This window comes from Canis lupus, chromosome 15 (assembly GCF_011100685.1).
Source record: "Canis lupus familiaris isolate Mischka breed German Shepherd chromosome 15, alternate assembly UU_Cfam_GSD_1.0, whole genome shotgun sequence".
Lineage (NCBI taxonomy): Eukaryota > Metazoa > Chordata > Mammalia > Carnivora > Canidae > Canis > Canis lupus.
The window spans coordinates 17075169-17089659 of record NC_049236.1 but is presented as its reverse complement, the minus strand read 5'-3'; the positions used below and the strand labels follow the sequence as shown (position 1 = coordinate 17089659).

At 44.5% G+C, this 14491-nt stretch overlaps 2 protein-coding genes across 6 annotated transcripts in view; one reads left to right on the top strand and one right to left on the bottom strand.

Annotated features, from left to right (window-relative positions):
- Positions 1-966: 966 nt before the first annotated feature.
- Positions 967-9336, bottom strand: EBNA1BP2 (EBNA1 binding protein 2). Its single transcript, XM_038558388.1, has 9 exons — positions 9159-9336; positions 8993-9076; positions 8653-8822; positions 7513-7636; positions 6343-6432; positions 4612-4687; positions 4044-4137; positions 1526-1688; positions 967-1417 (listed from the first exon to the last, which is right to left on the bottom strand). Exons 1-9 carry the CDS (start codon positions 9222-9224, stop codon positions 1367-1369), a joined length of 918 nt encoding a protein of 305 aa, XP_038414316.1. The 5' UTR covers positions 9225-9336; the 3' UTR covers positions 967-1366.
- A 27-nt stretch (positions 9337-9363) lies between these two features.
- CFAP57 (cilia and flagella associated protein 57) overlaps positions 9364-14491 on the top strand; it is a 74074-nt gene continuing 68946 nt past the window's right edge. For 2 of the 5 annotated variants that reach the window (XM_038558386.1, XM_038558384.1), the window contains exons 1-2: positions 9366-9553; positions 9741-9915. In XM_038558386.1, coding sequence (XP_038414314.1) covers positions 9759-9915 — 157 coding nt within the window. In that variant the 5' untranslated portion in view covers positions 9366-9553; positions 9741-9758. Of the gene's footprint in view, positions 9554-9737; positions 9916-14491 lie in introns of those variants that run through there. The other 3 variants (XR_005370321.1, XM_038558385.1, XM_038558387.1) reach the window with 3 other exon arrangements.

Here is a 14491-nt window from a genome sequence, read left to right as displayed (position 1 = left end):
TGTATTTGGTAGATTATTCTCACTATACAGAGAGGACATAGCACAGAAAAAATAACACGCCCAGGGTCACACAGCGAAGTAGCAGAAACAGGTGTTAACCCAGCAGTCTGGCCCAGCCAGTGCTCCTGACTTCCATACAGCTCAACATGAAAAACGGGGATCAAAATGCACAGGGAGGGGCTGGAGGAAACCCAAGGAAACAGAATGAAAGGAACAGAATAACTCTCAAAAAACGAAAATCATAATTCACATTCTGAGGTGAAAGAATAAGAACTCTTGGGGATAAAATGTAAAATGAAAGCTAAATATTCACTGAATGATTAGAAAAAAAGAATCAAAGAAATCTTTTCCCTAAAGTGGAACTAAAACACAAACCTAGAAGATCATCAGAAGAGGTTCAAAATTTGACTAACAAACTCCAGAATTAGAACAAACAAACAACAACAACAACAACAACAACAACAAAATAGGGAGAAGCTATCAAATAAAATTTGCCAGAACAAAAGATCTAGCATCCTTCCAAACACCCTAAGCAAAGAAATAAAACAGGCCCACGCCAAGGCAGGTCATCATGGAATTTCAGATCGCTGGGAGAGGAAAAGCTTCCAGAAGAGAGGGAATGGCAGCAACTTTTCAGTGGGGAGGCTATGCCTACAACATTCTCAGGACAACTCCCACCAGCCAAACTAAAGGCAACTGCAGAGATGTGTAGGAGATCCCTTCTAGGAAGATACTAGAAGATGGTACATGGCAAAAGAAGGCATAATCTAAGACAGAAATGGGATCCAGGAAATAGTGAGTTCAATCCAGATGGTCTAGAAGAGGCAGGGTGAGAGCTGTTATGACAGACAGGAAACTGTAAGGTGGAAAGAATGACATGTGTCTAAGGAAAAATAAGGATATACAAGGAAAATCAGGCACACAGAAAAATATGAGGTGATAATTAACTCAAGGAAAACCCACAGCTGTATCACAAAGGAAATTTTATCATAGTACACGTAGCTTGACAGTGATGGGTATTTAAATAATCATAATGATACGATCACTCATTCTTGACTTATCTAGAATCGTGATACAATTACTTAGAAGCATGAGGAAGGTGCAAGTTTTCATATATCATAAAAAAAAAGACGATTTGGACTCAAAGTCTAAATTATCGTCAATCAATAGCAATCCTACTTAATATATAAAAGTAACTTCTCCATCTTTTTTTAGTCCTGAGTTTTTAACCATGATTGTGTTTCTTTGAAAACTGTTTATTGAAAGAACTTTTTACAAAAAGAAACCAACACAAGAGATCCAACTGTATGCTGAAATCCCAAGTTTGCAACCCTTTTTCTTGGTTCTTTGTATACAAAGATGCTGCTTAGTGTGGTCTGCTCTTCATTTTCTCTCGTGTCCGTTTTCCTGGTCTCTTCTACGGAAAAAGAAATAATAGCACATGTGGTCACAAAGCAGCTTGGCCTTCTGCCCCAAGGACAGGAAGATGCGGGTAGAAGTGGGATGGGACCCACGGCTCACTTACATTTGATCCTTTCTTTCCAGGCCTCTTGAGGCCCTTGCCATGAGCTGTCTTGGCCCGGAAGCTGGATACATCATCGTAGCTCTCACGAGTGTTCCACTTGGAGCCTTTCTTCTTTCCACCAAAACCAAACTTCTGGTTTTTATAGCGTCGCTTAGCGCTGGGCCTAAAAAAAGCAGGCTTACAAGTTACCCACAGCACTGCAAATCCTGATGGATCTTATGGCCCATCAGTATCCTTAGTTTCCTGTCTATAAGCAAAAGCTCTTTGCTTAGAGCTAGACGCTACTGCTACCCAGAATCTCGTCCTCAACCCTGCATTCTTAACTCTTAAAAACTCCCCAGGCAAGCTCATCCACTTATAGTTTTAACCACTAGTGCAAGAAAACAAAGCAAGAACCAGGAAAGGATCCACATAGATCTTGCGGCTCAATACTTATCTCTAGAAAGCTTCTTCTATTCTAACTAACTCTTGCTAGATCATTCTTAGTCGTTTCTATTCCTTTCGAGGGTAGTACAGGCAGTTAACATTCAAATGTAATAAATTTTAAAACTGGTCATTCCGGAGAATCTCACATTCAGCATATCCAAAATCACATGCCATCTCCCTTTCCCACACTGGTTTCGCCTTCCGTATATAAACACCGACTTGAGGTTGGTGGTCCTACCATCTATTCCAGCCTCCCGGGCTAGAAACCTGGGCACCAGCCTTGATTCTTCCTCCTTTCACTCTCTACACCCAACACAATTACTGAGTGCTGCTAATTTATTACTTCTCAAATGTTTCTTCGACCTGTTTTCTCTTCTCTGCCCCCATTACCACTTTTAGCCCATTATCACTGCTCTCTGGACTTTGTAGTGCCCCTTTATTGAATTCTCTGCCTCCCTCGAGTCCACACTATATACAAGTACCACCGTAATTTTTCAAATACATGACTATGATGTGGTCATTATTTTGAGTGCTTTACTCAATCAATGTCTCTCCCATGGCCTACTGGCTAAAACCCAAACTTCTTAACAAGGCACACACTGCCTCTGTGACTTGGCCCAGACCCCCCTCCAGCTACATCTCACCTCTCCTTGCCCCACACTGAACTCCCAGCAGTACCAGATCCTTGCTGTTCCTCATGCACAAACCTGTTCTCATCTCTACGCTTTTGCTCATTTGTGTTCATTTTTGCTGAAACCTGTGTCTCTCCTATTCTCCTGGTTAATTCTTGCTCATCCTTCAGACTAAGCTCAGGTGGGGCTCTCCTCCAGGGAGCCATCCTCACACCCTGATCCCCAGAACGGGTCAGCTATTTCTAAAATGTGCTTCTACGCTACTCCTTACATATCTTTATCATGGCATTAATATATTCTACTGAAATTATCATTTCTCCCAGCCCCAGTGTCTAGGGATACATAAAGGTAAACTAGAAAGAAAATAATAATATCCGCCATTAGCCCTTTTAAGTCTGCATAATGCTATGCAGGCATACACTTTTCTCATTTTCACAGATGAGGCAACTAATATTTAGAAAGGGCAAGTAACTGCTGGGGATTTACCCCAAAGATACAGATGCAGTGAAATGCCGGGACACCTGCACCCCGATGTTTCTAGCAGCAATGTTCACAATAGCCAAACTGTGGAAGGAGCCTTGGTGTCCATCGAAAGACGAATGGATAAAGAAGATGTGGTCTATGTATACAATGGAATATTACTCAGCCATTAGAAACGACAAATACCCACCATTTGCTTCGATGTGGTTGGAACTGGAGGGTATTATGCTGAGTGAAATAAGTCAATTGGAGAAGGACAAACATTATATGGTCTCATTCACTTGGAGAATATAAAAAATAGTGAAAGGGAATAAAGGGGAAAGGAGAGAAAATGAGTGGGAAATATCAGAAAGGGAGACAGAATATGAGAGACTCCTAACTCTGGGAAACGAACAAGGGGTGGTGGAAAGGGAGGTGGGCAGGGGGTGGGGGTGACTGGGTGACCGGCACTGAGGGCACTTGATGGGATGAGCACTGGGTGTTATGCTATATGTTGGCAAATTGAACTCAAAAAAAAAAAAAAAAAAAAAAAAGGCAAGAAACTTGCTCAAAACTACCCAAAATGGTGGACTTTAGACCCTAACCCTAGGTCTATACACTTAACCATTGTGCTGTGAGATGAGGAATCTACTTCTACTAAATATTCACTTAAAATGTGCCAGATGCTTAAATCACCCTACTTTAGTTTTTTGTTTTTTTTTTTAAGTAAGCTCTACGTCCAACGTGGGGCTTGAACTCACAGCCCCAAGATCAAGAGTCAAATGCTCTACTGACTGTGCTAGCCAGGCGCTCCCTAGATCACCCTACTTTAATCTTCTAAGACTGATATGGCTAAAAGGATCCATCACATAGGCCTTTAGCCTTGGCTGCAGGTAGCACTGCGCTCTCTCAACCCTGAGGCCACTCCTATGGTCTCCCCAACTTGCCCCTGGACTGCCTGCCCAGTACCCACCACAAAACCAAACCAGAATCCTTCATACCCCTTCTTCATCTGCTGGCTTTTTGCTCCTTCCTTTGTTTTCCGTGCAACGGGTTTCTGATCCCCCTCAAGAAAATCCAGTTTATCAGAAAAGCCTGGGGGTGAAAAGGTACTTTGATCAGCATTAACACATTTTAAGAAAAACTGAAGCTTCAAAAGAAGGTTGTTACTTAAAAAAAAAAAAAAAAAAAGGTGGTTACTTGCTAAATTAATTTAAATTTTTTTTTTAATTTTTTTTTTTTTTTTTTTTTTTTTTTATGATAGTCACACAGAGAGAGAGAGAGGCAGAGACACAGGCAGAGGGAGAAGCAGGCTCCATGCACCGGGAGCCCGACGTGGGATTCGATCCTGGGTCTCCAGGATCGCGCCCTGGGCCAAAGGCAGGCGCCAAACCGCTGCGCCACCCAGGGATCCCGCTAAATTAATTTTAAGAGGCATATTCTGCTCCCCACACTGTTCCCAAACCTTAGGTCCAATGGTTCCAAATCAATCAAGGCTCTAGAAGCAGGATATGTTAAAATAGCAGCGGCCCCTGCTCCCCTATATCCTTAGAAGGGAGATATACTGACCTTTCTGATATTTCTTAATGGCATTCATCATATGTGTTTTCTCTCGCTGCCTCTTCTGAAGAACCTCTGTTTGCACCTGGGACATGAACATAGGGCTGTCACACCCACTCCAGACCACCATCATTGCAAGTGTCTACATCCGCTTGGTAACACTATGCTAACACCGCGGCCACTTAACATTTACTGTGTGCCAGAACTATGGTAAAGCTCTAAGTGTATTCTTAGTTTATCTTCTCAGCTACCCCATGAAGCAGAAATTCCTAACACTCCCTGAAATTGAAGCACAGAGAGCCTAAGTAACTTGCCTGAGTCACACAGCAAGAAAGTGTACAGCTGAATTCACACCCAGGGGTCTACACTCTTACCTGATTACACAATTCTGCCTACAAAACCATAGCAAGTCACATCTAGATCTACAATCAATTCTCAGGTTCTGTATCTAGCCCCTACTGTTAGTAGGCATGAAAGTATCAACAGAAACAATCCCCCCAAAAAACGAAAAGCAAAACAGTTGTAAGGATAAAAACAGATGCTTCCATTCGAAGGCAGCGTTTTCAATCTCAATACTATTGATAGCTTGGACAGGATCACTCTTTATGGAGGGGTGGATGGCCTGTCCTGGGCACTGTAGGACATTTTGCAGCCTCCCTGCCCTCTATCCACTAGATCTGAGTAGCTCAGTCCCCATTGAGATGTGACACCAAAAATATCTCCAGGCATTGCTGAATATTCCCTGCTAAGCAAAATTATCCCCAACTGAGAACCACTGACATGATGTTTCCTCAAATTAGAAGCAGTGAGCTAACAGGCCCAAAGGAAGTTTTTCTTCGCCTTTGATCAATTAGGTTCCGTTACTACCAACCACTTAGGCCCTTGAGTTGACCTCAACCATCAACTACCAGATCAATCCAATAAATGCAGAGCTGCCCTTCTGCAGAGAACAGGATGCTAATCTACTCTTACTCTGCTGAGGACTTGTCAGTGAAATGACTCCAAATGTGGACAGCAGCACAGCACCCCAGATCATGAATGTTTATGTCCAAAAATGCTGACAAAGTCTGAACACTCATGTTGATCCTCCTTACACTCACTTCTTCCCACTACCCTGACTTTAATTCCTGTCATCGTCTTTCCCAAAGAACCATGAAATAAAGAGGAAAAACCAAGGACACTTTCCCTAGATTTTAAATTAGAACTCAGACATCCACAGCAGTTCAAGCACACAGGTGCCATTTGTCCTCTCACTTGGATGACAATCAATGATATGGTTCCTTCAAAGACTTAACAAACATCTAGGCCAGCGATTCTCCAAAGCAGGATGCATTTCAGAATCATGTAAAAAGTTTTGCGGGGAAGAGAAGACAATACCTGCAGATTCCCTGACACCCTGAAGCCTAGAAATCTGTTTTGAAAAATTTTCCCAGGTGGTTTTGCTGTAGAGTGGGGTTTGGCCCCACTGATTTGAACCCAACTCTTCACTGTACAGATGTGCAAATGAATGACACACCTGCAGTTACCAGGCTACCTCCTCCCACCCAGCCCTGCCCCCTCAAGACTCCAGTGTCAAGGAAAGATGGTGTTTACGAATCCAAGCACACATCCCCCCTCTGCAGTGCAATAATCAACACAAGATGGAACAGACACAGGGCACAGAACCAGATCGGACCCCGGCACCCCGGGCTGACAAACACTCAGCAACATCCTATGCCCACCACACACTTTCCTTCTCACCTTCTTCCCATATTTCCTAAGTGCTCGCAGTTGCTTCGCCTTTTCAGACTTCTCCATGGCTGCCTGTTTAGCCTGCAGCTTCTGTCGAATCTAAAACACAAAATGTTGTCAGCTTATGTTATTTGGATCTGGGCTGACCACTACTTAGGGCGCACTGGAATGGGAACAGATCTTCCCAGTTCTGCAAACTGGAGCTCAAAGGAAACTTATAAATTGTGTTTTACACATGAGGACAAGAAGCCCAAAGGCTGAGTACTTGGTCCAAGATACCAAGAGTATTAGGGGTAGGACCTGAAAGCCATCTCCCTCTTGGTGTGCTGGCTGTCCTGTTATGCAAATAGGCCTGCTTGCCATTTTACCAGGAGGACAAACTTCTCCCCAACCCTACAACCTTGCTGACTGAGGTCAAACTAGTATGCAGCCTCACTTCCCTTCTCTAACATGCCACATACACGTTAAAAACTCAAGCAGGCATCAGGAACCCAGGCTTCTCCATTAGACGCACACACTTTAGTCACACTTGTCAGCGTGAGTGTCCAGAGATGTGCCCCAGCTCATCTCTAAATTAGCTTCCCCGAGTACCACGGAGACAAGAGCTCCCTAAAACCCAGTTTGAGACCTATATTGGAATATAGATCTTGGATTAAATGTTGGCAATTCCCTTCCTCCCATAGTTAAACGAGGACCAAGTTCCACCCAACTTTAAATTATACTACATCTGCTATTAATTACTACCTCATCTTAGAGAAAACGGAGACCCAGAGAAAAAGAATCGTGTACCAGTTGGTTATAGCACCACCCCCTGGCAATGGCAGGACAAGAAGTGTATTTTCTCTATACCACATGCCAGGACCACACAACCAGGAAATGCAAAAGGCCATCTTTATCTCAGGAACCACAGTTCTTATAGAACTTCTCCTCTCCTTAAATGTCTAAATTAAGGGGAAAAAAATCATCTTTAAATTTATCAAACTGGTGGTAACTAGCACACGTTTGAGGTAGACGGTTAAGACAGTAATTGTCCTCTGAAAACCATTTCCCTAATATTGGGCTTAGTCTTTTTTAAAACATTATTGGAGATAAGCCAGCTGACCAAAAAAAAAAAAAAAGCCAGCTGACCACACGTAAGTATAAAGCCTCAGCTTTCCAGAGAAAACCTTTGTTTCTTACCTTCTGCATCTGCTGATCAGACTTGGCCATCTCTGCAAAATAGTCAGTGGGCCTCTTGGTAGGAACTTTGAGCTGATGGAGGCGGGGTAATACCGCCAGCACCGCAGCCTGGGCCTGCCGGTAGCTGAGGATGCAGGACAGTGTGATGTAGGACAAGCTGGGAATAAGCTAAGGGAGAGACCTTCTATTCCTTCTCACTTGCCTATCCATCAGGGATAACCTTGGAGTTATCCATGGTCAGAAAAACTCTCAACATCTGACCTCCACCAGCAAGCACACACACACACAAGTAAAAATGTAATAAAACCTCATGAACTTGGTATCTAGGAGAAATTTAGTCATATACACTTTAAAGAAGAAGGGGAGTTCTGCTAAAAATAAATCAGTTTAAGAGGATGACCACATTGAAAATACCCATGAAAATGGGGCACCTGGATGGCTCAGAGGTAGAGCATCTGCCTTTCGCTCAGGTCATGATCCTGGGGTCCCACATTGGGTTCCCTGCATGGGGCCTGCTTCTCTCTCTGCCGGTGTCTCTGCCTCTCTCTGTGTGTCTCTTATGAATAAATAAATAAAATCTTAAAAAAAAAAAAAAGTACCCATGAACTGATAATGAATTCTTATGCAGTCACTGAGAAAAGTTCATGTAAGAACCTTCCAGAGACAAGTTTTTGTTTAAATATCTGAAAGTCCAAAAAAACCTTTAAAACTGAATACTTCAAAATAAAATTTAAAAATAATCTTTTTTTTTATTAAAAAAAAATCTTAAAAAAAATACACTGGGCTTTCGATTACAACTGGTGGATCAAAGGACTCTTCCCTCGATTAGAACTGGTGGACCGAGGGGCTCTTCCCTGACTGCAACTGGTGGACCGAGGGGCTCTTCCCTCGTTGCAACTAGTGGACCGAGGGGCTCTTCCCTCGGTTGCAACTGGTGGACCGAGGGGCTCTTCCCTCGTTGCAACTGGTGGACCGAGGGGCTCCTCCCTCCACCAGGCACAATCTCCTTAGCTCTCCTGAGTATAAAGAAGCCCTTCCTACCCTCAGGCTGAGGCCAGCTTCCGAGAAGTACAGGCTCACGACCCGCGCCCCCACTCCAGTACAGGCACCCGAAACTCCCACCCTTGAAGACAAACCTACAAGCTCATCTCCCGCTTGAAGTCGTCTTCTGGATCAACAGCTTTCTGATCCTTGGTCTGGGGTGTTGACTGAGGTCCACCGACTTCCGGCACGGGACCCAGGGTCACATCGAGCCTTTCAACCCACTCCAGATCCCGCTTGAACTCAGCCAAACACTGCTTCAGGCCACTCTAGGAAATGCAGACACCGAGGCTGCATGAAGGACGCGGGAGGGGAACTGGCCCGCCCGGCAGCGCGCAGGCCGAGTCTTCCCGGGGACGAGGCCTCGGCCCGACGAACCCAACAGCGCCTGGAGAGCATCCCGTGTCCCAGGACCCCCCGACCCGGCGCCCGAGCTCACCACGTCGTTCACAGCCTTCTTCGGCCCCTCTAGCACGACGTTGAGGCCTGGCTTCAGGAGGCCTCGGGAAAACGCATCCTGCAACTGCGGGGCACAATCGGCAGTCGGCACCGGGGAGCGGGGACCGCCCCCCGCGCCCGGCCCCGCGCGCTCGGCTGACACCCACCTCTCGGTCCGTGACCAGAGAATCCTCAGATTCCGAGTCCGAACCCGACAGCGGGGGGGTGTCCATGTTGGAGCGAGGCGGGCGGCCCGAGGTCCGCGCGGCCGGAAACCAGCGCCTGTTGCCTCGGCCCACGTGGGCCCGAGCCGCACCTGCGCCGCGGGCTCGCAGCCGCCGCCGAGACCGGGACTTCCGCTTCCGGCTGCAGAACCACACTTCCGGTTTGCCGTTGCTATAGGAACCGCTCAGGCGTCCGAGAGAGCCCGGGACCTGTTGGGGGTTCTACCGCTGGATACCCCAGTAGTCTGGTGACCCGGAGGGAAGGAGCGAAAGGGGGCGCCCGTAGCCGGGAACTGAGGAGAGAGGAGAAGTAGGAGACGCGGCCGCGGCGAGACGGGGTGAGGAGTGCGCTGGGGAGGAGTGGGGGGAAGCGGAGGTGGGCTCCGGGGCGGGGCCTCGGGTGTGGGCGGGGCCGTGGGCAAGATACGATGGGGCGGGGCGGGGCCGGGGGCGGGGCCGGGGGCGGGGCCGGGGGCGGGGCGACGCGTACCTCCAGGCTCACCCTCTGCGCTGGACGTTCAGCAGAACCCCGTGCCTGGTACCATGTCGACCGTGGTGGCTCAGTCGCTGCACGTTTTTGGTCTTCGAGCTCACGTGGCCAACAATATCTTCTTCTTCGATGAACAGATCATTATATTTCCTTCAGGAAATTACTGTGTGAAGTACAACATGGATCAGAAGTGGCAAAAATTCATTCCAGGTAAAAACCCTTTCCGTCCTGACACATTAACTGTACGTACCAAATATAACCCCCTAAAAAAAAAAATATATATATATATATATATATATATATATATATATATATATAATCTCCTAATCCCAACAAGGTTATTGAAAGGAAGATATTTTTCACCAACTTAAATGTGGGTATAGTTTTATAAATGTAGACGGAGTACATGTCTACCTGCATTGTTTGGCATACAGAGTAATCACACATACATAGTGAAAATCACTGTAAAATAATGTTAATTTAAAAGTAGTTTTTTTTCCACTGTGATTTAGTGAAAAAAATATTTCATTTTTTTAATCTATTTTTTATTGGTGTTCAATTTGCCAACATATAGAATAACACCCAGTGCTCATCCCATCAAGTACCCCCCTCAGTGCCTGTCACCCAGTCACCCCCACCCCCTGCCCACCTCCGTTTCTACCACCCCTAGTTCATTTCCCAGAGTTAGGAGTCTCTCATGTTCTGTCTCCCTTTCTCATATTTCCCACTCATTTGAAAAAAATTATTTTAGAGTCTCTTTTCATTGTCTTTGTCATCAGCAAGACCACTTTTTGAATTGTCTAAATACAGTTTTTTCCAGAGATCATTAACTTCATTACAGCACCTTTTGAATCCATGTATGATGAAGACCCTGGAGATTTTATCACCAGTCACAAATAACCATCTGTATAGTGTTAACATTTATTCACACCGATCCTTTTAATGTTATACACAATTTCCACAACTTAATCACTCTTTTTCCAGTCTTTGTTGCATTCAAAATGTTTCATCATGACATATGCATACAAAAGAGCATTCACTAGAAATATGTAATATCTAAAAAACCATAATAAAATGTAGGTCTGTGAACCCACCACACAGGGTAGGAAATAGAACATGGCCAATTCCAGTGTTTCTCCCTGATTTCGTTCTCACACATGCATATTCACACCCCATCCCAGATATTGTAATTACTCCTTTATTCTTTATATAGTTTTACCACACTTATGTGTGGCCTTATATAAGTGATAGTTTTGTCTTTGCTACTTACCAACTTTATATAAATGTAATCATAGTTGTACATATGCCACTTGCCTCTTGTTCAACATCATGCTTTTGAGAGTAATACATCTTAATACATATAAACTGAGTTATTTTATTGCTATATAGTATTCTATCATATGAACATCTCAAATATATTTATCCATTCTAGTGTGAATGAACATTTGGGAAACAACAGTTTTTTGCTGTTACAAAGCATGCCACTATAAAGTTTCTTTCATTGGTATGTGCTCATCCACTTGTGCAGGGCACACTGCCAGGACTAAAATTACTGGGTAATGTGGTAGTGCCAATTTACACTTCTAGGGACTGCATGAGAGTTACCATTCCTTTCCAACCTCTTCAACCCTTAGCATTGTCAAGCTTCTTAATTTTTTGCTAAGCTAATTGTTGAGAAAGAGTATCTCAATGTAGTTTTAGTGTGCATTTTTCCATTACTAGTGAGGATGAATAGGTTTTCACGTTTATAAGCTGTTCCTACTTAGTCTTGTGTGAATGCCTTGTTCCAGTCTTCTATCCATTTTTCTTTTCTTTTTATTTATTTTTTTTGTAACTTTATTATTGATTTATGTACACTTTATATATTCTCTATAGAATTCTTTCCAGTTTGGGACTTGTGTTTTCTCCTTCTTTATGGTATCTTGATGAACAGAAATACTTAGTTTTATTGAAGTGAAATTTATCAGCCTTTTCCTTTTTTCCCTACCCCAAGATTATTAATATATTCTCCTTTTATGCTTTATACTTTTGCCTTTGGTGATAGGCTCTGAGTTAGGAGGGTGCTTAGTGTGTGCAAGGAGGTTGTGTGGCTGGAGTGGAGTGAATGGAAGAGTGGGTAGAGGGAGGCCAGATGGGGCAGTACCACAGTTTTGTAGGTCAAAGGCTGTGGTAGTCTGATGAAGTGGGAAGCCATGGGGGGCTTCTGAGCAGAGTAACAGGATCTAACTTATGTTTCAGCAGGCTCTTTGGCTACTGTATAGAGAATAGATTTAAGGAGGGGCAAGGGAGGAAGTAGGAGACCAGGTAAGAGAAGACGTTGGCTTGGAGTGGGGGTAGTGGCAGGCTGTAGGGATAGTGATAGAAAAGACTGAAGTAGGAGCAGGTTTTGTGGGGAGCATGAGGAGGTTAGTTCCCGGCATAGTAAGATTGGGATGCCCACTAGGTAGGCAATGGAGATCTTAAGTGAGCAGTTTGATTGATTTTGGATCTGGATACAAGGGAGAGAGGTCCAGGCTGGTGATAGAAATTTGAGGGTCATCCACACAGAGATGAAATACAAAGCCATTCAAATGTCAGAGATTCCGGGATCCCTGGGTGGCGCAGCGGTTTAGCGCCTGTCTTTGGCCCAGGGCGCGATCCTGGAGACCCGGGATCGAATCCCACATCGGGCTCCCGGTGCATGGAGCCTGCTTCTCCCTCTGCCTATGTCTCTGCCTCTCTCTCTCTCTCACTGTGTGCTTATCATAAATAAATAAAATTAAAATTAAAAATAAAAATAAAAATAAAAAAAAAATGTCAGAGATTCCCTTAGGGAGTGAATGTATTTATAAAACAGAAGAAGCCTAAAGAGTGAACTCCGGAGTACTCCTACATTTAGTGCTGGGGAACTGAGGAAGAGCCAGCACAAGAGTCTTTGAAGGAATAACCAAAAAGATTAGAGGAGGTCCACACAGGAGGGAAATATATTTCAAGAAAGAAAGAGTCCATCATGAATGGAGCAGAACTCGGAAATGAGGAGGACCAATGCTATGCCAGGTACCGCCCTGGCGCGAAAGCACAAAAGGAAGGAGGGAGAAGCTTTCCTTTCCCTCTTGGAGGCAATCTCATTTCTGCTCAGTTTCAACTCCCCAGTGTGACTCTTACCTCAAATCTGCATTTTCAGTCCCAACCTGTCCCCGAGCTTTAGAATCACATAAACTGTCTGCTAGGCCTATGCCTAAATGTCCCACAGTGTGTAGCTCCCACACAATATATCCAGAATGGAATTTGTGCTTTCCTTTTCGCTCCCTCTCTTCCCTGAAGGCCCTCCCTCGCCAGATTGGGAAATACGCGATAAAGCGATGATTACAAAAATAATGTGGTGCTGGTATAAATATCTCAGAAACCCAGGTACCTATATTTGTGTATGTAAGTGAATTTGATATATCATAAAGGGTGGCATTAGGAATCTGTGCTGGGACAACTAGTTAGGTATTTGAGAAATGAGAATCAACTTAAATCTTCGTTTCATACCTTTTACCATCCCAAACCCAAGATGAAGTAAAGACTTTAGGGTTAAAAAAAAAAATGAAATAGGAAAAAAAAAACTAGCAACCCTAAGAACAGGAATAAAAGTAAAATCCTTGGATGAATGGATGGGCTTTTCAGCAAAAAATCAGTAAACATTATCCTCACCATGACCCCTAACTCCCTCTCTGTGTTCTTTCCCAGCTGTCACCCCTTCTCCTCGTCACCAGATGTCAGTCATAGCACATTTCTCCCTTTCCCTGCCACACCCAGGCCACCACCGGTCTGACTTAGGATTTCTCTCATCTCCCATCCCAGCTTTCATATTGCTTGTCACTACCATCCTGTTTTTGAAATAATCTGCCCCTCCCCCCTCTGGTGTCCCTCCATCCAGAACTGTCTCCCACACAATTGCCGGAGAGTTCTTTCTACAACACACATCCAACCCTTCCAAGTTTTTCTGTGACAGTCATTTGTCTTCATGGTAAAATCCAAACTCTCATGCAAGGCTTCCAGTGACCACAAACCTGAGTTCTTTGCTGAGGCACACTGACTCCGTGCAGCCCTTCCAGAGAGGTCCTGCTGCTGGCCAGACTTGCTGCAGCTCATTTTGGAGCACAGCACAGAGCCCGTGGCATCACTTGCTAGCGCATCCCCCCTGCCTCACTCACCCTCTCTTACCCTGTGCTGAAACCGGGCCAGTTTATTCACAAGACATGGGAAGCATAGAGCCTAGGGCCAGTGATGCATTTAGAGACCCAGGAAAATGAATATAATAATAATAAATCAAGTTGGCATTATATCCTTCTTTATACCAATGCAGTCATAAAATATAATTTTACTCATTTTTAAAGCATTTTATTAATTTTTACCACTAATGGAAGAAGGGGCCCATGAAAATCATAACATGGGCTTGATTTTATCTCCCTAATAAAGTATTTGCCGCTTAATCTCTGCCTCAGCCTCTGCTTTCTAGACCACAGCTTTTATTCTCATGCTTGTTACCTCGTGTTTGCAAGATGACTGCTCTGTCACCAGTTATCACCAACATATTCCAGGAAAATTAGGGGTAGCCTGCATCCATCTCTGGTTTTTGAGAAAGCACAATCTTTACCCTAAGGTCAGTCCAGCAGATGTCTGTGGCTCTCATAACCTGAGTGTCACATAGATGACCTAACTGCGAGAGAGCCTGAGGATGCCAGTAGTTGGCCTCTCGGCCTCAAAAGTAGAGGAGTATTGAGTGCCGGCTGTGCAGAGCATAAAGGCCTCCCTATCCCTC

Coding starts and splice junctions, on each gene's coding strand:
- EBNA1BP2 (XM_038558388.1), bottom strand. CDS start 9,224: ATGGACACCCCCCCGCTGTCGGGTTCGGACTCGGAATCTGAGGATTCT. Junction 6,433..7,512: donor CTGATCAGCAGATGCAGAAG/GTAAGAAACAAA, acceptor TTTGTGTTTTAG/ATTCGACAGAAGCTGCAGGC. Junction 1,418..1,525: donor CTGGAAAGAAAGGATCAAAT/GTAAGTGAGCCG, acceptor CTTTTTCCGTAG/AAGAGACCAGGAAAACGGAC.